General features: G+C 34.7%; 1 protein-coding gene across 33 annotated transcripts in view; it reads left to right on the forward strand.

The window, feature by feature from the left end:
* Hdac9 (histone deacetylase 9) overlaps positions 1–24250 on the forward strand; it is an 844179-nt gene that overhangs the window by 349975 nt on the left and 469954 nt on the right. For 24 of the 33 annotated variants that reach the window (XR_012445228.1, XM_074065098.1, XM_074065099.1 and 21 more), the window contains one exon: positions 18973–19035. Coding sequence is in view for 27 of the 33 variants with exons in the window: in XM_074065098.1 (XP_073921199.1) it covers positions 18973–19035 (63 nt within the window). In the remaining 6 variants the exon portion in view is untranslated. Of the gene's footprint in view, positions 1–3622; positions 3721–17531; positions 18733–18972; positions 19036–24250 lie in introns of those variants that run through there. The other 9 variants (XM_074065106.1, XM_074065116.1, XM_074065114.1 and 6 more) reach the window with 5 other exon arrangements.

Consider the following 24250-nt stretch of genomic DNA (forward strand, 5'->3'; position numbering starts at 1 on the left):
ATTCCTCAATCTTGACTTTAGCTGCTTAAACTTTAAGATTTAAAGCATTGGTGAGTATGTGAGACTACTATGGAGGATGAGAGGCAGATGATTACTACATGATAAAACTCAACTTCAAATCCTCATTAAATAACTTATTTCTTCCCCAGCCACCAATAACCTTCTGTCCTTATCCCTGTTTTGGTTTTCATTCTCTGTCCATACCGCCCTTCAAATATATATTATAGCATCACAAATAATGAACTTTTGATTCCAGTTTTGTATTCCCAAAAAAAGCAAAGTCTGCAATTAAATAAACTTTTTCTATCATTTGAAGACTTTTGCTTTTCAAATTCATCCCCTGGAGACCTCACCTTCCATGCCAACTAAGTTTTCAAAGTATTTGCCTTAGAATTCCTTGGAAAATATTCTGCTGTTAAGAAAAATGAGTTTTCCTATTTATAATTACAGGAATTCACCTGCCTCTGGGACTGAAAGCCCCTCTTGATATTCACCCTGGTATACTACGTTTTTTCTGACTCCAGAGCTTACTAACACCACTTTGGGTGGGAGTGTTAGTAAACTAATTAAAAGATTACTTCATTATATCACAATCAAGTATGGCTTATCTAAAAGGGTGCAATATATTTTCTGAGTCGAGGTAGTTCCCAAAGAGCTTGAAAAATAGGGAAATACTATAACTTTATGTAAGTAACAATGCACACGTATATGTTTATTTCAAGAACCAAAAGACTATTTACAAATTATAATCAAGATGGGGGCATTTGGTAAATATGTCTTCAAATTGTGTCTGTATGGAGAAAATGCTTCTTCACTAGTAAAACTCTATTTCTAATTTAAGAGGTTTAAGATGGTCTCAAATTTCATTTGTAACCACATTTCCTAGCATTCATGAGTTTTGAAACTTAAAAGTAGTGAGGTCCTTTCTGCTTGTGGCAAAATTCTGCAAGTGAGATTTCCAGAATTTAAAGTTATATTGATTCTTTAAATCTCCCATTATTTGTAAATTATATTAATCACATACATTCACAGAAATCATGAGAACTTTAGAACACTTGTAAATTTTCTTTGATCTAATAATAATAACCCTTCAGAGGCTATAACTATCTTCTGTCCTCTCTGCCAGTGGTATATTTATTAATATATTTTTTATAATAGTTCCAGTACTTTCCATTTTTGGTTAAAAGGCATCTGCCTATCTGCATTTTACAAGTCTTGCATTTGACACCAGAAAACAAAGATCAGTCAATACTTTAATTGCCTTAGGGATATAAGCAGACTCAAAGCACTTCTTAAGGCAGTGATCATCTTTAGAAAAGAAGCTGTGCTTTTTTAGTGCAATTTATGCATTTACTGATTCCACTCTGGACTATCAAGATGATGGACTGCTCATTAGCTCTTTCCTTTTATGTGACATTACTTAATTTTAAAATCAACTCTTATTTCAAGTGTCATAGAAATTTCTCATTGTTGATAGCAGAATTATAATGAGAAAAATCTTAAAAAGAATACATTTAGTTTAAATTAAGCAGAAAAGAAAAGGAAGGTAAACTTAGCCAAGACTCAGTTTAGGATTTTTACCCAGAATATTTAGCTGTTTTAGAAAATGCAAACTGTTGCCCCTTCAAGTGGAAATTTCTAGAGAAAACCTAGCATTTATTAAATGAAGTGTTTGTAACAAAGTAAACTTTTGCTATCGATGTATAAATCCTTAATACTCAACATTCTTAGCAACACTTGCTACTGTTAGAATCAATTTTTTTCCTATTAACTAAATATAAGTGGTATCCAACTGGGGCTTACTTTTTTTGTTTCCCCACTAATAGTATGCTTGAACATACTTCGCACATGTATTGGTCATTAGCGTTTCTTTTCCAGTAAGCTGCCTTTTCAGGTATTTTGACCACTTTATTGCTGGGTTGTATATTTTCTAACTTACTTGTAATATGTTAATATGTTCTTAATACTTAATAATTGTTGGTACTAAATGCATGATAAAAATTTTCTCCTAATCTGTCATTAATTCTTTTCCTTTTTAAAGGTGACTTTGCATAAAAATTACATTCTTACATCATGTTTATCACTCTTTTCCCTTACAATTTTTGTTTTGTTTCCTTTAAAACTATCCCTATCCTGAGGATTTAAATATATTCTATATTTTTTCTTCTGAACCTTTTGAAACTTGCTCTTTGAATACTAGATGTTTAATCTAGTGGAAATTGATTTTGTGAGTGTGAATGTATGTATATAGTTTAGTATAAGGATCTCATAGTTTAACACAGAGAACCAGTTGTTTTAGGATCAGTTATCTATAATTTCTGTGTATCTGTTGTACTATTTCTGACATATGTAAAGAGTCCACATATATATTGGCCTAATCTTTGCTTTCATACCTTTTCATTTCTATTTCAGCCAATGATACATCATCTTTATTAAAACTTTATAGATATCCCCTGAAATATGGTAGGGCATATACTCTCATTCAGACCTCTTTCAAAATTGTCTTGACTTTTCTTAGAGATTTGTTATTCCATGTAAATTTTGGACTGAGCTTGAGTAAAGAATGGTGTCAAGTGTTTATTTTGTTTCTGTCCATGGACATAAATTTTTCTTATTTTCTTTCATCTGTGACTTCTTAAGTAGAGGAACCTTGGTTTAACTATTACTCACAGATATCTTTATTAACATTATTTTAATATTATATAATATGTTAGTGATTTATTGTTATATTATGTAACATTGAGCTGTGAAAGTAGGCCTGTGTGTGCCAATACTCAATTATCCTAGATTTCAAGGCTTACACAGAGGTCTAAAATCTGCTATTTTTAGTTTACCTTTCTCTTCCTTTATTTTACAAAATAATGTCTGAGTCTTTTTTCCTGGAAGATTGCCTGTTTCTAAATGGCACCCTTTCTTCCTTGCTATTTTTTCCCCTTATCTATTGCCAGCTAACTTTTTAGAGTTTTGTCTAAAATAAAAGTAAATTGATTTTGAGTATAGGTTTAAAACATACTAATTAATTAGCTAGTACAGATGGCCATCAACTTAGGATAGCTTGACTTAAAGGTTTTTTTTTACTCATGATGATGGTAAATTGGCATGTGTTTAGTGGAAACTGTACTTTGAAGTCTGAAGTTTGATCTTTTCTTGGGCTAGCAATACATGTAAGACACTTTCTCAGTACTGAGAAGCAAGACACACAGATCCCAGCCATGATACCCAGGGTAAACAACTGATGCTAACAGCGTACTATGTGGTTAAGCTATATGTTCAATAGGTTAGGTGTCTTAAAAGCATTTTGCTCTTGTGATATTTTCAGTTTATGTTGGGCTTATCAGGATGTCACTGAATCCTAAGGGGAAGAGCATCTGTACTTATTGATCAAATACTATGTACTAGTGTTTGTGTTAGACGTTTTATATCACCACAACGCTAGTATTGAGGTATAATGGAACAACCAATATATAGATTAACTTGAGAATAGCTTTTGTGTTAGACGTTTTATATCACCACAACGCTAGTATTGAGGTATAATGGAACAACCAATATATAGATTAACTTGAGAATAGCTTTCCCCAGGTGATAAAGTTGGAATTGAGTCACATCTTTGCTCTCCTCCCAGCACAGCACTATCCTGCTTCTAATTCAAAAGAAGTACAAATTCAATTTAAGCAGAGATGATGTGATGGACAATCTAAAGGCAGACAACCTGATCCTGAGGTGGGCCCTTTACCTTTCCTTGCCTCTTGGGCTATGAAATTCCTGATTTGCTGGTTTCTGATGAAGTTGGGTGAGTAGGTGGGAAAGACAGACCTGCTTAGAGTTTAGAACTCAAGGATCAAAAAGATGATTGTGCTGAACTAAGTAAAGCACCTGCTGTATGTCAGAGGTGCGAAATGAGAAGAAGAAATAAAGGGAGTTTTAGGAAGTTCAGTCCATCTGGCAGCATGTGTTCCTACAACAAAAATCAAATCAACTGTGATTGGTAGATACGGGGTAAAAAAGGTATAATGCAATATTGGCTCAAATGTGATTTCCCCCTAGGCATGAGAAAACCAGGAGATTAAAAATATAGGTGTAACTATCAGTAAGAGATGGAAAGGAAAAAGGCGCCAATTGGGTTGCTACATTGCCAACATGAGCAATTTGGGAAATAATTAAGAAAATAAAGAACTAGTACCATATCCAGGGAGAGGTGTAACTGCAAATACAGGTGCCAAGCCTTGCTGAGCTGAGGGCTCATGGCAGGAGGCACCTTCTCCAGAGCCCACTGAAATGCAGCCTCTTTGATCAGGGCTGCCCTGCTCTCAGTGTTGTCTCCCTATGCCTTCTGCATTGGTCTCTCTATTATGGCAACTTCTGGCCAAGCTGAGCTACTGTTTTTACTGTTTTACTGAGGTAGTATGTGGTGGAAAGACAGTGGGAAAACCCAACTTGGTTCCCTAGTTAACAATTATAAATATGAATAATAACACTATCACATGATAATTATGATGCTGATGGGTTCAGTGATGTGGTTACAGAATAATATAGATTTTGAACAGTTTTCAGACAGTCATATCATCCCATGCTTTTTGTTCAGGATACATGTTTAGTAGAACATGAATTTTTGTCTGGAATGCAATTATCATTTTTTTAGCTACATGCATGCATTGTTATGGGCTTGTTTTCTTTGTGGTGTTAAAAAACTAGAAGTAGTGGACTTGACTTACTCAGATATTGCTATTGGCTTACTCAAGTGGGTGTACTTAGCTGCAGCTCTACTGTAAAGTATTGAATTCTATGGGATAGTGTTCTAAGAGATATACTTGCTTCTGTTTACTTTGAGCACCAGAGTTCTTGTCTCTAATAGTCAAATTTTGTCACCTTACATCCATTAAAATACCTAGAAAATTCCTTTTTAAGTCAAGTATTTAAAGGGAAGATGACAAAATGATTTAATATGAGATAATAAACCACAAAATGGCTTTTCTGTGCATAGAGAAAAAGATATATATTTATATGACAAATGATGAATCATGATATGAATCTTCATTTTCTACCTCCTTGTAGATCTACCATGTAGAGCTAAGTCCAGTCTAGATTTCTTCTCCTGCATAGTTTGAAAGCTAGAGTTTATTTTGTGAGTGTGATGCTGTTTGACTCTTTATTACCTCATCATGTCCAGATCCTGGTTATTATTTGCAGAAAAATGATTAGTATCTGTATCTATACACTGTGGGTCCTTTAAGTGCTGGTTGTCATCATTTGCATTTCTAAAAGATTATGGTTTTCCTCCAATACAGTCACCCAATGCCTATTGCAAATTATGTATTCCTTGGGTCTCGGCCCTCAGTCTGTACTTCTGACTGTGTTTTAAGTGGATCATACTCATTCTGGCAAGAAGAAAGGATTCTGAACTGGAAATAAGAGCAGGATCAGGCTCTGAGATGCCCTGGGTCACTGTTAAAGGATTTCCATGGTGGCCACATTTCAGAGATTTCTGCTTAACTATTTCTCCCATGTGTAGATATTATTTCTATTTTTGTCTTGACCTCAGCTATTTTCCAGCAATCAATGCTTGGGATGTTATTGCCCTAGTCAAATCTTAGAAATAAGTATGACAGAAGAATAAAAAATAGCATTAAAAATAAGATTTATGGAGGAAAAGCAAGTGAGCAATGTCCTTATTCACTTATTTTTTATTTTTCTGTAGCAGCAGGACATATTTTTAAGAACACAGTTTTAACAACTAAAGTAAAAGCCTTCTTTCTAGGCTGTATGGTTAAAGCATTATGGAGGGAGCATTGACACCCCAAGTACCTGTCTCCACAGCTCATGAGCCACCTGCTCTGTCACATGTGGCCCCTCTGGCCATGCTCACTCTGCTTGAGAACCTAAGGCCCTTCTGCCCAGAAGTCCTTAGAAGAACTTATGTTTATTAATGCAAGCAATATTTGTTGTCCAAAATGCTCATGTCAAAGCAATCAATATTTCTTATATAATTCTGTAATTGCCTGTGGATCACTTTAAAGCCAAATCTTAAAGTATGTTGCTTATCGACAGAGATACATTCTGAGAAATGCATTGCTGGGCAATTTTGTCCTTGTGCAGTGTACTTATATAAGCCTAAGTGTTATATCCTGCTACACACATAGGCCACGTGTTCTATAGGCCACATGTTCTAGCCTATTGCTCTTTGGTTATGAAACCATACAGTACATTACAGTTCTGAATGCTGTAGGCAATGGTAAAATATTGATGTTTGTGTACTTAAACATAGAAAAAGTGCAGTAAAAATATGGTATAACCAATAACAAAAAGTGTTCTCTTACTAGTTTAGGGAACTAGCCATGAATGGGGCTGGCTTGCCTTACCGGAAGTTGATCTGGGTAAGTCAATGAATGAGATGTAAGGGAATGTGAAGGCTGGGGACATTATTGTGCACAATCATAGACTTTACGAACAGTGTCTCAGGCTGCATTAAATTTATAAGAAAGGATATTATCAAATATTATGTATTGTGCATTACATGCCATATAATATACAAAAAGTATATGTGGTATACTTTTATACAACTAGCAGCATTGTGGGTTTTTTACAAGTATCACCACAGACGTGAGCCATGCAATATGCCATGATGGCTCTGAGGTAATAGGAATCATTCTAAATCATGTTTAAATGAGGGAGATATTTTAAACAACTGGAAAGGACATTTTCAAAAGCTTTGATGTACAGTTAGAACACACTGACTTTGACCTAAAGAAAGATGAGGAGAAGTTTAGAAAAAGAAAAACAGAATGAAGGAAAAAAACACAAAGGCAAATATGAATTTTGACCAATAGTCTAATTGGTGGATGTGTTTTAATGGTTATTTGAATGTGTCAGCGAGCATCACAATTGCCATGATCACAGGGAAATCCTGGAGAAGAATGTGCTTGGGATGAAGAGTGATTACATTGTCCATTGTGTCTTCCTAGTCAACTCATCCCATGTGGAGAAGCTTAATTCTTGATACGTAGAATAACTTCTAGAACATTTTTCTCCCTAGAAATATGTATTCATAAAACATTTTTTCGATCAAGTTCACTCTGTCTTTAGATCTCAAAATTTTCTGAAACTGATGCTACGATGTTAATTCTATCAAAGTTCAAAGTTAGCAGATTTTATTTCCAGAAAAGTTGATATGATTACCTATACATTATATTAATGGCACAGATTCAATATTTTGAGTATCATTTTAATCTTACTCTTCCTTTTCAACTGATTTGAATCATATATATTTGACTATATAAAAGCCAATATATTTTATTTAATGGTTCACATGCTCCTGAGAGGTAATGCTAATTCAGGATTCATTTGAATATAGAGAAAAAAGTACTTTAGATTTACCCTAAGGACTGGATATTAAAAATGTGGTTATAGGTATTGTACCATGAAATACAAAACAGCTCCTTTATCACAGACCTTGAATATCATTTGGGGTTCTCATTTTTGACCCCATACAGATTTAAAAATTTTTAAATATAATAATATATGTATGACTGGTCCTGCTTTGAGTGAAGTGCATATGTTAAATGAAATCAAATCCCTGATGTTTTAAAATGTTATTTCTTATTAATGTTTTCTCCTTTGCTTATAAAGGGATAGTATTAGCTTATATTAGAGGATTCTCAACCATTTAGTCCTAAGAACATTAATTTCTCCTAACTTTCAGTTTCCTTTACTAGGGTTGGGTTCTGTTAAGCTAATGCATAATTATTCATAATTCAAATAATTACAAAGTAGTAAAATTTAGTCCAACTAAGGTTTGAAATTTCAAATACCAAAATTTGACTTCTGAAAGTTTCCTTCTGCTTATAGTTAGTACTGTTGAGAATTCCCTTCAAATACAGCCAACAGAAGAAATCAGCAGTCCCCACTTCATTACAAAATAGATAGTTATAATCTCAGGTCAAGTAACTAATGTTAGCATATTGATTTTTAAATAGACTGTGCCTGACATCTGGAAAGAAAACATTAACTGGGGGCCATACATTGTGTATTGAAGGTATTCCTAGGTTGTGATTAAATGACAAACATAGATGTAATTCCATGCACCCAGTAAATGTTCTGTTCCACCTGAATTGTTATCAATCTCTATTCCTCATATTAAAATGTCTGATTTGGCCTTACAAAGGGAACATAGCAAATAGTCTGGCATTTATCATCACTTCTTTGTTCATTATTCTGCCCTTAGGAATCAGTAAGTTGTTGAATACTCATGGTTTGTTTACCAGCCTGGACAGTAATGTTAATGTGATGAGAATTTCCATTCTAATCTTTCTTATCTAACTTACCTTTTTTCATCTAAGAAACTGAGAAAACAAATTAACAATATTTATATCTGTTTTATTATGTCTACAGCTGATCTTGATAAATAGGAGTTATCTTAGTTCAGAGTGAAGAGATCTAAGACCCTCAATCCTTCAGTTCTTAATTTGTGTATTAATACTATGTTATAATCATAACTACAGTATAGAGTATGATTGCATACTTATCTTAATTCTAGGAACTTTATATTCACTGTTTCTAAATATTAATGCTACACCGCAAGATAGGTATTAATATTCCCATTTACAAGATGAGAGAATTTTGATTAAATGGCAGAGACAAATCAATTAAAATTCTGATTTTCTATACACATCAAGCACATTATTTGGAATGATGTGTGGTTGCCTTTTACATAGAAGTTATGCATTTGGTCTCATAAATCAAATCTAAATTATGTCAGAATCCATACCTTCTACATTTTCCAGAATATATTTTTTGATCTAGAAAATACATGAACATGAGTCTCCTCTTTCAAAAAGCTTAAGCAAAGTATGATATCTTTAAAGCTGCAAAGAGAATGTAAGGTGGTTCTCCTTTTTATTAGAGCTTTGATGTTGTCGGAGGAGTCATGACAGTATGTCCTGTGGAGGAACTGCAATGGGATCCAGCATGCCTTTTAAACAGAGCCAGAGGGACCCGTAAGAGCATAGGCACAATAGTTAGACTTTCCAAGGCCCCTTTCAATAAAAATAGTTTCAGAGTAGAAATGGAAATGTTTAAAATAAATTCTCTGGAATAATGAATTTCTACTTGCTTGAATTTAATCCTAGAAAAATAAAGCATTGTAGAATTTATAGCCTCCATATTTTATATTGATTATATAAGACTTACTGTGGTATCTAAAACTGTCCTGAAAAATATTGTAGATAATATAATTATCACATAATAGGTATAGAAGGTGAGCTCTTCTGAGAGAGGAATACCAAGTCTAGAGATGAGATCAGTAGAAGAGTGGTAGTTGGAATGGGGAGAGATGGTGCAGAAGGTGCTACAAACTTTGTGCCTGGCATTTACTTGTGAAAATAAGTATAATTGGAAGTATACTGATATGGAATGCATCATTTATACGTAGGTAGGTTCATGGATATCCATTCCACCACTGTAAATGAATGAATGACACTTCTCTGGCACTTGCTGAGGTCTAGGGTGGGGAATAGACATGTAACCAGACTTGATTGGATTTGCAATTTTTTTTGCCATGATTAGAGAAGAAATTAGAGATGATTAGAGAATAGAATTGTGAATTATCATTTATAATTATCAGTCCAGAGAAGGCTTTGCCAGGTAGATTTCCTTATGGCAGAAGGATGGGAAGAATTTACTGCTTTTAGCTCCTGAGAAGCTGGTGAACCATCAAAGACTGTAATGGATTTTTAAAAATCCATAAACATGATGCCTATAATGGAAAGTTATGATCAAAATGGAAATAATGGGGCCAGATGTTGTGGTTCATGCCTATGATACCAGCACTTGGGAGGCTAAGGTCAGCCTGGGATACAGAATGTGACTGTCTCAATGCCCCCCCAAATAATAATGATAATGATAATAATAACAATAATAATGATAATAAAAATTATGTGTAAAGATGAAAATAAGGAGATAGAAAAGTACCAGGTAAACGTGAACAAAAAGGAAGTTCATTTTCCTAATTCTGAGGCAAAAAGCATCATAAGGAACAAATAAGGACATGATACACTGATAAAATGAAGAAGTTGACTAAATGGAAACTAATGGAAGAGCACGTGGACTGTAAGAATAGTAGGCGCAAAGATGTAGAAGAACAAAGAATTGGTGTGAGTGATACTAACGAATTGTGTCTGTTGCATGATGACTCAAAAATAAAGGGATTGAGCTGTTAAACCAGTGTGGTCAGACTGGGAATGGTCTTAGAGTCTTTTGTCTCTGTTTTTAAAATTATGATCTAGGAAAGTTTCCAAACCCATGATTCCAAATCACTTATAGATATGGCTAATTGTAAATGTTTACATTTTAGTTATATGTTATTGCTATCAATATTTTTAATCTGTCAAAAATAAAGTTTGTTTTAGGTGCTTACTATTTCTTCAATTTAGTTGTTGGCACCACATAGATTGAATCATGAAGTCAGAACTTAATTGCAACATTAAAGTATTACTCTTTTCAGAGGCAGGCATTCTAGAATTCTTTTGGTTTAACATGTTGAAAGATTGTGGTGTGGTATGGTTAATATCAACTTGTCCTTTGTGGCAAGAAATGATATGAAAAGCTGTGGGTTGGTTTTCCATATCTATTATACTTATGAATATAGAAAATTACTCTTATCACAATTCTCAAATGTAGTATTTATCCAAATTCTATACAAGTGAATTAATTTTGGTGTTCAAAGTCCATATATTTCCAAATTGGTAGGTATTAAAGGAGCAGACCTATTTTGCAGTGTAATATAAATTACACATTTGATTCATACCAAGTAGTGAAGGTCAGAATGAGACTACTAAATTGAACTTTTTCTAGAATCTTTATTTTCATAGCTATGCAACCCAAAGTATTGTGTTATAATATTGAAACAGATTTCTATTAAGAGTTTTCTACCTCGTGACTATCTTGTACATATAGTTTAGTCAACATAGGATGGATTAGTTAAGGTTGATTTGTACTTAAAGAAGATGCTGCTCAATAGAGAAAAGGATACTTCATTATTAAGTGTGAACCTTCCTAGGTTATCTGAAACAAAGGCAAGGATTTCTGATGAAATGTACTGATACTTTCAATGCTAGGTAGCACATGCGTGAATGGAAAACGGTGCTAACCTACTTAGTTTTCCAATGTGAAATATTAGTTTCAGAGTCACAGAAATGCCATATATACAAAGAGCAAAAAGTGTGATAAATAAGTTTCTCAGGTATCTTTGAAAGGAGGAAAAGGTGGGTCTGAGGCTGTAATGTACTTCTTTCAGAATGTTGAGTGGAAATGGTATACTCCGGGAATTCACTGATTGAAAGTAAAGCACATGAGTCAGGTGTGGTGGTGCACATCTGTAGTCTCAGGACTCAGGAAGCTGAGGCAGGATGGTAACAAGTTCAAGTCCAGCCTGGGCTACATAGTGAGACCCTGTCACACACACACACAAAAGCATAGCATATGAATGTTAGCCAATACAGTTGATAACTAGACTTTTCTAGAATCTCTGCCAACACTGCAAAGTTATTAGAGCCATTGTAAATTGGAGCCACAAGTATATTTTAATTTTAATTTCTTAATGGCAATATTTTTAAATACCTCACCTGAAAGAACTTTTTCCATATATAACTTGTTTTCTTTGTATTTTTATTAATTACATTTTAAAATACAAGGAAGATATTTTAATACCTTTCTCACTGAAATTGCACTTGAAGATGATGGTCACATTAAGGAGACCATGTAAGATCATCTCTCTTACAATGGAATGCCTGGCCTTTCCACTAGTTATCATAGCATACCAGTAAAACAAGGAAAATGCAGCAGGTGAAAGTACAATTGATTTCCACAAAAGATTATCTTTCATTTGTGCACTCAACTCTATTTATTGTTAAAAAGATATTTTAATAAGAAACTATCAAAAAAAACTACCATAAAATGCTTAACATTAGATGCCAAATTATGCATTAGAGATTTAGTCTAGATCAATAGTCCTAGTAGTATCTTTTAGATAAGGAATCATTTTTTAATTACAGAAATATTTATTAGGTGGCGTACTGTGTGCCAGATATTATGCTAACTTCTGGTGATACAAAAAGAAGCCAAATAGACTACCCTTTCAAGTTGATGAATAAAGCTTTTAGAGCTATGAGTAAGGAAGTCAATATTTAATTAATTATATAACTTTTTAAAGAATTTATACAGTGCCTTAGAAAAATAGATGAGTAACCGGGTTTTAAATGTTTTAGTAACTTGAAGTAAAGTTCCCCAAGGCATTTGTATTGTTACTAGTTATAGTAATAATAGCTACCATTAATTGAATGCCTATTTGCCAGGTATGATATAATTCTTTATAATCCTCCTAACAACACTACGGTGTTTATTATTTTGATTTCATGGTATTAAAATTCACAGAAGATTGAAATAAAATCTACAGTTTCTTATCAATCTGTGACAATCAATAATAGTTGTGTCTGTATTTCTTCTAAAACTGAAGATTCCATGAAAGTAAAGCTGTGTCATTCCTGGTGTTCATTTTTATCTTCAGAACTTACACTGTAGATGTTCAATATATGAATGACTGTCTTTCACAGGAAAGACAAACTTTCTTTGATTCTATCAAAGGAACATTAAGCTTCACTTGTCCCTCTAAATTCAGGACTGTGCATGATCATACTGATTTTTCACCTTGCGTTGGTTGTTTAGAGCTCTTTGTATAGGGGTGATGTGCAATTGTGAAACATTCAGAAGAACAGAACTCAGAGCAGAGTGGCTCAGCAGGGAACTGCAGTGCATGCATGCCCATCCCCTTAGGTGTGCAATGTTGGTCTCATTTTACAACCTGCAAAGATCCCTTTCTGGACAATATTCCTCAGTTTTTAAATATTTTCAATATTAATGGTCTTTCTTTTTAGTCTTTTAACTAGTTTAATGATTTTCATTTAAAAATTTGTTCTCTAATAATACTTGCTAATTTGAAATTGCACCAAAAAAGACAGTTTATCCATCTATATTTTTAGTCGTCTAGTTACTGCTCTGGAAAGGATGATCTAACCTTGTGGTTCTCAAACTGAATTGTGCATCAAAATCACTTGGAAGCCTTGTTAAAATACAAGTTCCTCCCAGAGACTGACTTAATAGCTCAGGGATAAGACCTCATAAAGGACATTGCTGACAAGTTCCCAGGTGATCCTGATCCTCTGTATTTCCCTAAAAATAGGATAATTCATTAATCAACCCATCCCATCTGAAGGGAAGAGTTAGGGAAGTACTTGTTTTCAATCAAAGTTCAAGGCCAGTGACTCTAGAGTACTTTTTGTTTTGTTTTTGTTTATTTTTATTAGCTACACTAATAGCACAAGGGGACTTCATTGTGGTAATTCTTAAATTTTTGATGAAACTCCACACTGATTTTCATAATGGTTGAACTAGTTTACATTCCCGCCACAATAGTGTGGTAGGGTTCTTTTCCCCCAAACCCTATCCTCAACAGCATTAGTTGTTTGTTTTCTTGATGATAGCTATTCTGACTGGGGTGAGGTAGAACTTCAGTGTAGTTTTAATTTGCATTCTTTTTATGGCTAAGGATGATGGACATTGCTACATGTAGTTATTGGCCATTTGTATTTCTTCGGAGGACTGTCCATTCAATTCATTTTCCCATTTATTAATTGGATTATATTGTTTTGGTGCTTAATTTTTTAGCTCTTTGTATATTTTAGATATTAATTCTTTATCCATTAAATAGTTGGCAATCCATTCTGTGGATTGTCTCTCGATTCTGGTAATTGTTTCCTTGATGAGCAGAAGCTTTTAATCTTGATGCAATCACATGTGGTTTTGTTTTCATATAAAACACTCTCCCTGGAATTTCATTGTAGATAAGTTTTCTCAAACTTTTTTTAAGTTCTTTTTTTTATTGTTGTACTGGGGGTGCATTGTGACATTTGCAAAAGTTCTTACAATGTATCATAGTTGAATTCACTCACTCCATCATTCTCCTTTATCTCCCTTCCTCCTATTCCTGGCATAGTTTCAGCAGGTCTCATTTTTCCATTTACATGCACGAGTACAAAATATTTCCATCATCCACCTTCCCACACACTTTCCTTACAGCCTCCCCCTTCCCACTGGTACCAACTTCCAGATAGGACCTGTTTTACCTTCCTGTTCTCCAATGTTGAAAAAAGACATTTTTATTTGTTTAAGATAATTACAAAGGGAATTTCATTGTGATACTTCCATGTATATATGTATTGTAACTTGAATTGTTTCACCCCCTCTTAATTTTCTCCTTTCTACTTTAGTCCCCTGCATAAATTACTGTGATTTCAACAGTTTTAAAAATTCTGCATTCATTCGTGTATAGAAAGTACATCAAACATATTCACTTTCTTAACTTCCTTATTTTACCCTCCTTCCTCCATTAGTGACCTCCCCTTAGTATGATCTATTTATCACAAGATTGCTTGTATATGCATATATGCATTAAGATTCCACATATGCGAGAAGGATTTTTCTCACATTCTTTATCTGCTTATTGGCCTCATCTAAAAGTCACATGGTAATCAATTAGACTATTTTTAGTTGGGAGGAATCACTTATAAATATAGTATCTACTATTCAGTAAGAATTGATTTTATTCCTCTAAAAGATATAAAATTCAGATAAATAAGCTAATTAAAAAACAAAAGTTATATACTGTGCTTCCCCTCCATCCTGTTCTGTGGAGTTCTGAGAGTACCAAACTTGTTGACTGCAAACAAATGTATATAATTTTATTGCAGTTAAACATAGTTTGACAAATGAGAGTTGGGATAGAGAGAATGTCAGTGAAAAATTGAGTGAATGGAGGAAACCAGCTATTGGCAAGTAATTTGTAACATTCTTGTAAAACACAATTCAGTATTTAAGAAAAACAAATTTTAGATTCCAGAATCACAAGAGTTAGTACTCAATGAAAAATTTGTTTGACTACTGATGAACAAAGGATATATTATTTAGTAAAGTAACTCAGATTAAAGGATATTCCTTGTTTGAATACAGTGGTGTCTTCATTCATCCATAAGATTGATTTGAGCAAAGGTCATTGTGAACTAGAGGTCTAAGGATATTTCTTAGACTTATTTATTTGTTTATTTGAAGTTTTTGCAGTGCTGGGAATAGAAACCAGGGCCTCACATATGCTAGAGGAATGTTCTACCATTGAGCTACATTCTCAGCCCTGAAATAGTCTTTTTAATATATTTTGTTGTTTTGTCTACATTACTTTTGTTGTTTTGCATAAAACCATTAAAATTATCTTGATTTTTGAATAACATTTTGAATTAGCATTCAATGCCCATTTTCATTCAATTGGGAGCCTAAGTTTTTTGCCCTTATTTTTTTTCACTTTTTTAAAACTTGTATGAGTGTTAAGTATGATATTTAGTTCAATTTCAAAACTGCTTATTAAACTTAATTAGAATTTATTACAATGATATTTTTTAAATTACCCTTTTATCCTAGCTTGACATTGATATTAGTTTTTTAAGGTTCCTTTTCTTTTTTAATTGTTTCTATACTTTTTCATATGTGTTATACATTGCTTGTATAAAAGAAAATATGCCTTTTTGTCCAAATCTGTAAAATTGGTTTAATAAATGTCCAAAAAGAAACTTAGTCACATTTCTCTACCAACATTGTTGAGATGATATGAGAAGAATTAATCTGACATTTTTAAATATTAAGAACATAGAGATAAAATGTAAATAAACCTGAAATTGCAAACTTCATCAAAATGATGAAGACTTACTGGAATGCCCTTTCCAGGAAACTCTGAGAAGCAGGATAATTACTAACTCACTGTTACAGAGTTTTATTCTATTTTTTTGCTTATGGTATAAAAGCTTAGAGATCCTTTTCAGTTGTGGTTTGTGGGTATAATTAAACAAAAAGTGACAAAATATGTGTAGGCATCTCTTTTGCCAATATTATGATTTTGTTATCTCTTTTATGTGTTTATCACAATTTTTGCATATTTTGTTAAAAACATTTGAAATGTTAGATAATTATTCCATTATTAAAAAATCAATAGATGGTATTAAGTTTTATTTTGAACATCCCATTTTAGTAAGGGACATAATGGTGGCACTGTAGATCCTGAAAACTAGGCCTACATAGTTAATTACCTGAATTACCTTAAGTAAGTATCTTTAAACCTGATTCCATTAGAGATAAACAAAGAGACACACAAAGAAAGAAAGAAAAGTGGTAAGTAGCTGAGGTGATGGATAAGTACCTCGATTGTGGTGTGTAGATGCTGATCAAATCATCAACTGTATATATTAAATATATACAATATTGATCTGTCAAATTTGCATCAATAAAAAATGCTGGAAAAATAAGCATTTGAAAGAATGAAAAAATTTTAAAGAAAGGAAATCTTACATCCCTCTGATGTAAACAGATGAAAGAAAGCTGCCAGGTTTGTAGGAAAACCTCTCCTGGCGGAAACTGAGACAGCTCCTAGGTAACCCTGTGGCCTGAGGCAGAGTTTGAAGACCATTGTAGAAAATCTCTATTTCCTCCCGGGTCTAAAATGCTATGTATGGCTGGGCAAAGTAGAACACTCCTATAATCCTAGCACTCAGGAGGCTGAAGCAGGGGTATCCCTAGTTCAAGACTAGCTTGGGCTACATAGTGAAACTCAAAAAACCTGAATAAATTTCTATATGATTACTACATAAATATATCTTCCTCAAGGACAATCGTTAGATTTACATTATTTCCATCCCTTTAATTTTATACACGTTTCTTAATTGAAAGTCTATTTGTAATATCACATGGAATTAAGTATTTTTTCCACTCATAGTAATGTAAGATTTTGTTGTCTAGCTTACATCACATGCAGCTTGAAATATCTACTCATAACTTTTCTGTCTAAATATGAGTTTTCAAGGAAATGGGGTAGTAGATAGCAATTAATCTATGAAAAAGAAGAGCAATTCAACAATGGGCTCTCTAAGAAATGATTGAACATATTTCTTCCTTTTACCAAAACTCTATGTACCATTCTTTGCTTTTCCTTGCCCCATAATTTAGAGTTGACCAAGATCCCTTCCCCTCAATCTGATTGTTTTTGGGGATCTGGCAACAATCTGCTTTTCCTCTTTCTTTCTCTGTTGCTACTGAAGCTTTGTTGATCTAATTAGAAAAGGGGGAAGGTTTCCTTGAACAGTGGATTATTACTTTTGTGTTACTCTTGGGAGAGGTTAGCTGCTAGCATCTTATTTGAGAATGCTAGATTTATTTCTCAAAGAGAAATGATGTCATAAACATATACCAGAAACTGTAGAACTTTTACTATATGGCATAATGCACTTACTTGTAGGTGAATGGCACAATGTGTGCTGGTCTGGAAATCTGTTGACTATTATAAATGCTATTTCTGTAGAAAACTGAGTTCTGTATTTCAGGTAACCGATGTATAGATGAGCACAGAACGTGTATATTTGGGTACTGACCATATTTTTTTAAAAAATTTATTGACAGGTGCAGATATTCCATAATTCTGCAATCATAAGAAAGTATCAGCATTTTTCCTTTTGCAAGCAAAGTGAATTTAGCCTAAAAGACTGAAAGGGAGGGAAAACTTTCAGGGCTAAGCCATGGTTTTATGTTTTTGTTTTTTAGATGTAGAAGGAACGGGAGGCAATATAATTGATAGGTGTGACTAAGATCACATTAGGATTTGAGAAATGGACAATTGTGTCATGTAAATAGCAAGTAAAAAAAAAATCAAGCCAGTCTTTCATAAAATTTTTAATCTGAGGTGTGCTTGTTTTCCGAAACTACCTCTACTAAATCTTTTGTCAGTGCTGAAACTAGAAGGCAGAAAAGCTTCTAGTGCCACAGCCAACTGCAGTGTAGCCAGAGAAACAAGCAACGAAAATAGAACACCAGGATCGCTGTGCGTGGGTGAGGCAGAGACCACATTGAGAGCAAAAGCTTCCAGTATTATTTTAGAACCGACACAGAGCTCTGCACTGCTCTCCTCTCTCCGCCAAAAACACACGCTACAAAAATAAAACGAAATTAAAAGTATGCGCATTTGCCCTCTTGGAGTTATGAGTCTTTATGTTTTCTTGCCTTCCTTTCTTTGGCTTCAAGTCGCCAGTATAAAAACACAGTGTATAAAGCAAGCTTAGGAAGGAAAGAGTTAATTGCTTTTAAGGCCCTGCAATAGAGAATTATGGTTTGAAAGATAGAGGCTGGACAGCTGGGTTTGCTAGGGTATTTTTAAATGCATTAATGCAGGCTCCAATCACTCGGCCATGCTTGACCTATTTTTGGCTCAGGCCGACCATTGTTCTATTTCTGTGCTTGTGGGCCATGCTGTTGTTGATTCATATGCAAATGGTTTATCACTAGCTTTAGCCAACTTGAGCTGAGAGAGACTGAGAAGGGGAAGAGAGAGACACAAACAGATAGGAGAAGGGCACCAGCTCCAGCCACTTGCTGGACTGAGGGTTCTTGCAAGGAAGCCCTAGCAGCCTGAAGAACTAGAAGCCAGGTTTAATTAGTTTCTTTTTCTCGTGGGGAAAATTAATATTTTTCTACTTTTTCTGACAAAGAAATCACCCCGAAGCACATTCCTGTTTCCCACCTGCTTTTAGTTTCCGGGATAACCTAGAACTCCAGAAAGCTATAGCATCCACTCTGTTCTTTGCGCTTTACACACAGGTTGGTAACATGGGGAAAGTATCCAGGTCTTTTTAAAAAAGTGTGTGTCCATCTGAGCAGAAAGGAACTCATTGTTGAAGTTGATCCTCTGCTGCTTCTCCTCGGGGAGGAGGGAGGACCAGCCAGGGTAGCTCCTGGGGCCAGTGCACTGAGCGGTGATGAATCTTTCATGTAGCTGAAGTAAGAGTGACTAGAATATGCTGCAGACAATTTACGAGAGTGACTCTTGCTTTTCCTCAGATGGGGTGGCTGGACGGGAGCAGCTCTTGGCTCAGCAGAGGATGCACAGCATGATCAGCTCAGGTAAGGTCCTATTTCCTGAAGGAGACGTTTTATGTTTGAAAGGGGGCTGGCTGGGAAATGCAGCTAAGAAAAGCACCTCTTGAGGAATTGCTGCTTTTTCGGCATGATGATGTTTTCTTGGTATCGCTGAAGGGTTTAACTTAGATCCCTTCCATTAATGTTTCTCTGCATATTCTGAGTCTGTTTGGAGACGGGCTACTTCTGAATGAAATTGCAAAGTATTGCTTCTGAAGAAAGATGAGACTGAGATAAGTGAAATGTAGTTGAGGGTGTTTTGCCTTACTATGCAACTAGAGAAAGGAGACCTGTACTGATTGTAAGCATATGCTAATAGGACTTTAAAATCAGGTAAATTCACACTGGGGCTTCAGTTTAAATTGCAGCCTCAGCCAGCCTGATGATTTTATATTTACAGTGTGCATACAGAAGCACATCTATTTATAGACCTACCTTCTGAAATGTGTTTGCTGTGGAGTTTTAAAGGTAGTTTTACTTTTTCCCTAATGTGTCTTTTTTCTCAGCCCCAAATGAAACTGTTTAGGATGAAATAAAATGATTATTACCAGATGCTTATTATAAATTTTTGCAAAAACATTTGGGAAGTCTAGCATTGTTAGGCAGATGCAGGGGCACACAGACACAGAAATGTGTTAGAAGCAGGTGCAGCGCTTTAGTTTCTGGTCTGTGTGTGTGTGTGCTGGTGCCCTGAAGGATGTGTGTGAGGAATGGAGCTCATCAGCTTCATCAGTTTATGTTTGCTGAAGGAGCCTGTGCCTCAGGCAATATCATTTACTTTTTGTGCTTGATTTCTCTAACTATTTCCTATAGCTTTGGTACTCCATTTCTGACCTCTTCTGAATGCAGAGACTGAAATTGCTTTAAAGTCTTCCTTGCAGCCTCTGAGTTCCCATGTGGGCTTAATCGTAATTATAGATCACTGTCTGGATTTCCTTGATAAGAATACATCAGAAAGGAGTGTTTACATAGTAGAGCTAGGTGTGAAAGAAATATTCCACAGGTTGGCTCCATGTCTGCTTTGGTGTTAATACACCTTCTCATCTGCAGATTCTGTTTGAAACAAGTTTTCTTTAAACTTCTGTTAGTCTTGATGATTTTATGATCTTTCTGTTGACTTAATCTTTTATGAAATCGGAATAAAATGTCAATTTTGTATAATTCAGTGTGTCACATCAATGACAGGAATTATATTGAGTACTGTCTGTATGTGACAAATGTAAACCTACCAGAGTTGTAATACTGTACTATCACTGTGGCTTGGGAACAGGTCAACAGGCATGTCTTGGATGAACCTGGTCACCTGGCTTTTTGTTTTTAAAATACGGATGAACTCTTTGGAAATAACTATTTCAGTTATTGTTTCGGCACTATGCTAGATCCTTTCAATCTTGGCCTCTGTGTACAAATTGGGTATATTCTTTCAAAGAGTAGCAACACAGTCAAACTTTCCAAGTAGCAACTGTCTGTTGTCACTGGGGCTGGCTACGGTTGTTAGCCAGCTTCACTCTTTGATACTCAAAGTACACAACTTTGCTCTCATTCCAGTTGAGACTGTTGTTTCCCTGACATTTAATGATTTGTATGCAAAACAGTAAGATTTTCAAACAGGGAAGCACTTGACAGTGCCTATGCTATTGCCACTTCTACAGGAAGCAACATTGAAGTATGAACTGTTAAACTAAAAGGCACCCTCAAATGATGATCTCCCAAACCTGTCTGATACAAATAGGGAAGTTCTGAGTTCTACTTATTTTTAAAATTTGAAACATATTGCAGCCTTCTTATGATGTGCTATAATATTTTATTTTGTTTCATGTCATATGTCCTTACGTTTCATTTACCTACTCTTTCTTGTGTACTTTCTGTGAGGTACAGATTTTCAAGCTTGGGAGTCACTACGAGCACACTACAAAGTATGAAGCCTGGATTCTACCCCTCAAGTTTCTGTTTTAATTGGTGAGGGAACATCATAGACATGGGAGTTTTAGATTTTCCACTTGTTTCAACCTTCAACAAGAATTGCTGCTGTGAGGTTAGGAAATGGATGGTGATGCTGGTGAACCACTATCAGTAGGGTTTGCCCTTTCAGTTAATGGCAAAATTAGAAGTGTGCTTGTCTTAATTTAGTTATAAATGATATTCATCTCCCTTTTGGACTAGTGGCTTAGTTGTGATTTGTAGGCCCAGAAGTAGATGGAGTTTTTGGATCTGGAACACAGTAAAGATATAGGCAGAGTGGAAGAGAGAGCAGTCAGAGCCCTATGAGCCAAAAGCTCTGTGTTCTCCCATGAGCTCTGCTGCCAGCCAGTTGTGTAACTGCTTTGCTCATCTTCAACCTGAAGACTAGTCCTGTCCTTTTGCTTATCTCTTGGCATTTTTGTGAGGTTCAAATGTAACAGCTTAAAGTGTGTACTTACTCTTATTGTTATTTTTAGTGAATGAATCTGGGATCTTAGCTCTGCAATGCTATGCCCTATCTTGCTGAATAAGCAGATGAGTTAGATTGTAGATCACACAGGGAAATGAATTTTTATTCATAATCTTATGAATAAACCATATCTTATCAGCTATTTACTTATCTTATGTATCAACTATTTCTTTGGTTATCCTTGTCTAATAAATAAATCCTTTCCTTATGTGAATTGTGATGGTACATCAGGGTAGCTAGTGTATGTACATGTGTGTATATACTGTGAAATGTCTCCTTATATAATAATGAAGGCAAAGGAGTTGCTGAACATGTCATCAATCAGTGAAACTCCAATGGCAGGTTTCTTGAGTCTGTTTCAAAAAGTTAGTTTTATTATATAATTGTCATTATCAATTGCTCTTGAGTTGTCATTTGTTGTTTCAGTTAGACAGTATATATCTATTATTTTTTGTTCAGAGTGCTTCATATATGATTGAATTATATGTGCTGTATGTGATTGCATGTTTTCCTAATACTCACTGAGTCAGGCTAGACATCTTAATCTTGGGTAGAATTAAGATGTTCTATAGATAGCTACTTCTATAATATAGCCTGCTAATGTCTTATTAATTAAAATTTTATAATATTGAATCTCGATATGCACTAGGAATGATACATTTTCCCAGGTACATATCCATTTTTGTGGCTTGTGTGGGCCAATATAAGTGATAACTGGCAGAAAATGAAGCAAGTACAAATATTGACTCAGGTCTCTCAGCAGGAGCTGGCAGAATTCGGGGTGTTTTCTTGTTGCCAAGCATCTTACTTAATACGTTGGACAGCAGAGCTGTCCACACAGTACCGGGCCAATTATGATGAAGGAACTCCATCCAGTTTATACAGAATGAACAAGGGATACATTTATAACAAGGAAAACTCATATTTTCACACATATTCTTATTTTAGGTCATAAATGAAAAATATTTAAATTTATGTCCCTGAATTTTTTATTAAAAACAAATCCTCATCTCTTCAGAATTCTTTTGTTCCTTGATGGGTAATACTGAGAGGAAGGGAATATTTTGGATCCAGTCATCACTTCTCTATTTGAAAAACATAATTTAATGATGAAAATATAAGTCTTTGAAACACTGCTGTCATGTGTCATCACTTCTGGTATTCCCTGTAATTACTGTTTTGCCATTCCCTAACTCAGATTATCTTCACTAATAAGTCTGTTATCAATGGGAGAGTTGAGAGGCCTCAATCAAAAACTAGTTATAAGAAGGTCCATTGAGAATGGGGACAAGGATGAGTATTTCACATTTCTGAGGATCGCACAAGTGATGCAATTGGTATTATGTCTGTTAGGTAATAAAATTCTATAAAACTCCTCAGAAGTCTGAAAGAATTCCAAATTTTGAATTAAAAAATATTCTAAATGGTGATTTTAATTTTGGGGATGAGAGATTTGATAATGTACCACATAATCTCTCACCACCAATAGATACTGAAGCAGGCTCCACAAAAGTATAAGCCAGCAAGAAAACACATGTTCCATGTGTCACAATATTCAACAAAACATGAGCAAAAATGATATAATCTATGCAGCATATTTCTGACACAAAGAGGCAAGGAAAAATATGGAAGCAGGAGTCTTGATCTGAACAGAGACTTATCTCCTGGGCCTTCTTAGAATTTTTCTGGCAAACTGACAACTTCCTGAGGATTTTAACATTTTCAAATCTGGAGAGAAGCAAACTGAATAGATATTCTCACCATTTTTAGTTATTCTTGTTTTCCCTTGTGACTAGGTCTGGTAGAAAGGATTCAGGGAGAAAAAGTAGTGAAAATGGGGAGGGTGAACAAAAATGGTCTCTGGAGATTCAAAAGCCACAGTCTAAGTTGAAAATGACCCATAGTTCCTTAAATAAGATATCCTTTTCCCAACTAGCTTAGGGCTTCCACCAAGAAGAAAAACATCAACTCATGAACCCATGGAATTCTCTAATATTTGCTTCCCATAAACAGCACACCTTAGTGAGAACATAAATTCCACAAAACAAGATCCAAAGATGGGAATGATAGGGTAATAGAATGAGATGAATATGGAGCTTTAGATCTAAGGAAATGACTTGAAAATAAAAAAATAAATAAATATAGAAAAAACAGTCACTAGAAGTAGGAGGAAACAGGATAGACCTGGTGAAAACCTTTACTGACAAGAAGATAGGCTAGAAGTTATCAGAGTGAATGAAAAAGGAAAGTAGATTAATGTAATTAGAGAAAAGTGAATACATTTGAAAGACAAAGATCAACTAACAAGATTATTCTTGTCTCAGAAATTGATATTCCAGAACAATGACACAGAAAATATGTTTGCAAAGGTGAAGAAGGATAATTTCATGGAAAAAGAAAGAAAGAATAATAAATCTTCAGATTGAAAGAGCTACCATATTTTGGAAAAATTTGGTGCAAATGTTCAGTACAGTCATTTCCTGATTGGGTTATCAAATGATTAATCAATTATTCATACGTTCAGGCTGGGAAAGCAGAGCCTGTGGGGGGGAGGGGGGAGGGTGGGAAGAAGGAACTTGATGGGACTCAAGATGGCTTATTAAACTTATCCAGTACTCAGTAATGGAAGACAATGAAAAAAAAAATTCCCAACCCAGTGTTACATTTAACCATTATGTTATTAAAATATATAGGACTGAAGGCATGGCTCAGTAGTAGTGTGCCTGACTAGTAAGCATGAGGCCCTGAGTTTAAACCCTAGTATGGCCA

The sequence above is a fragment of the Castor canadensis genome, chromosome 2 (assembly GCF_047511655.1).
Source record: "Castor canadensis chromosome 2, mCasCan1.hap1v2, whole genome shotgun sequence".
NCBI classification, from domain to species: domain Eukaryota; kingdom Metazoa; phylum Chordata; class Mammalia; order Rodentia; family Castoridae; genus Castor; species Castor canadensis.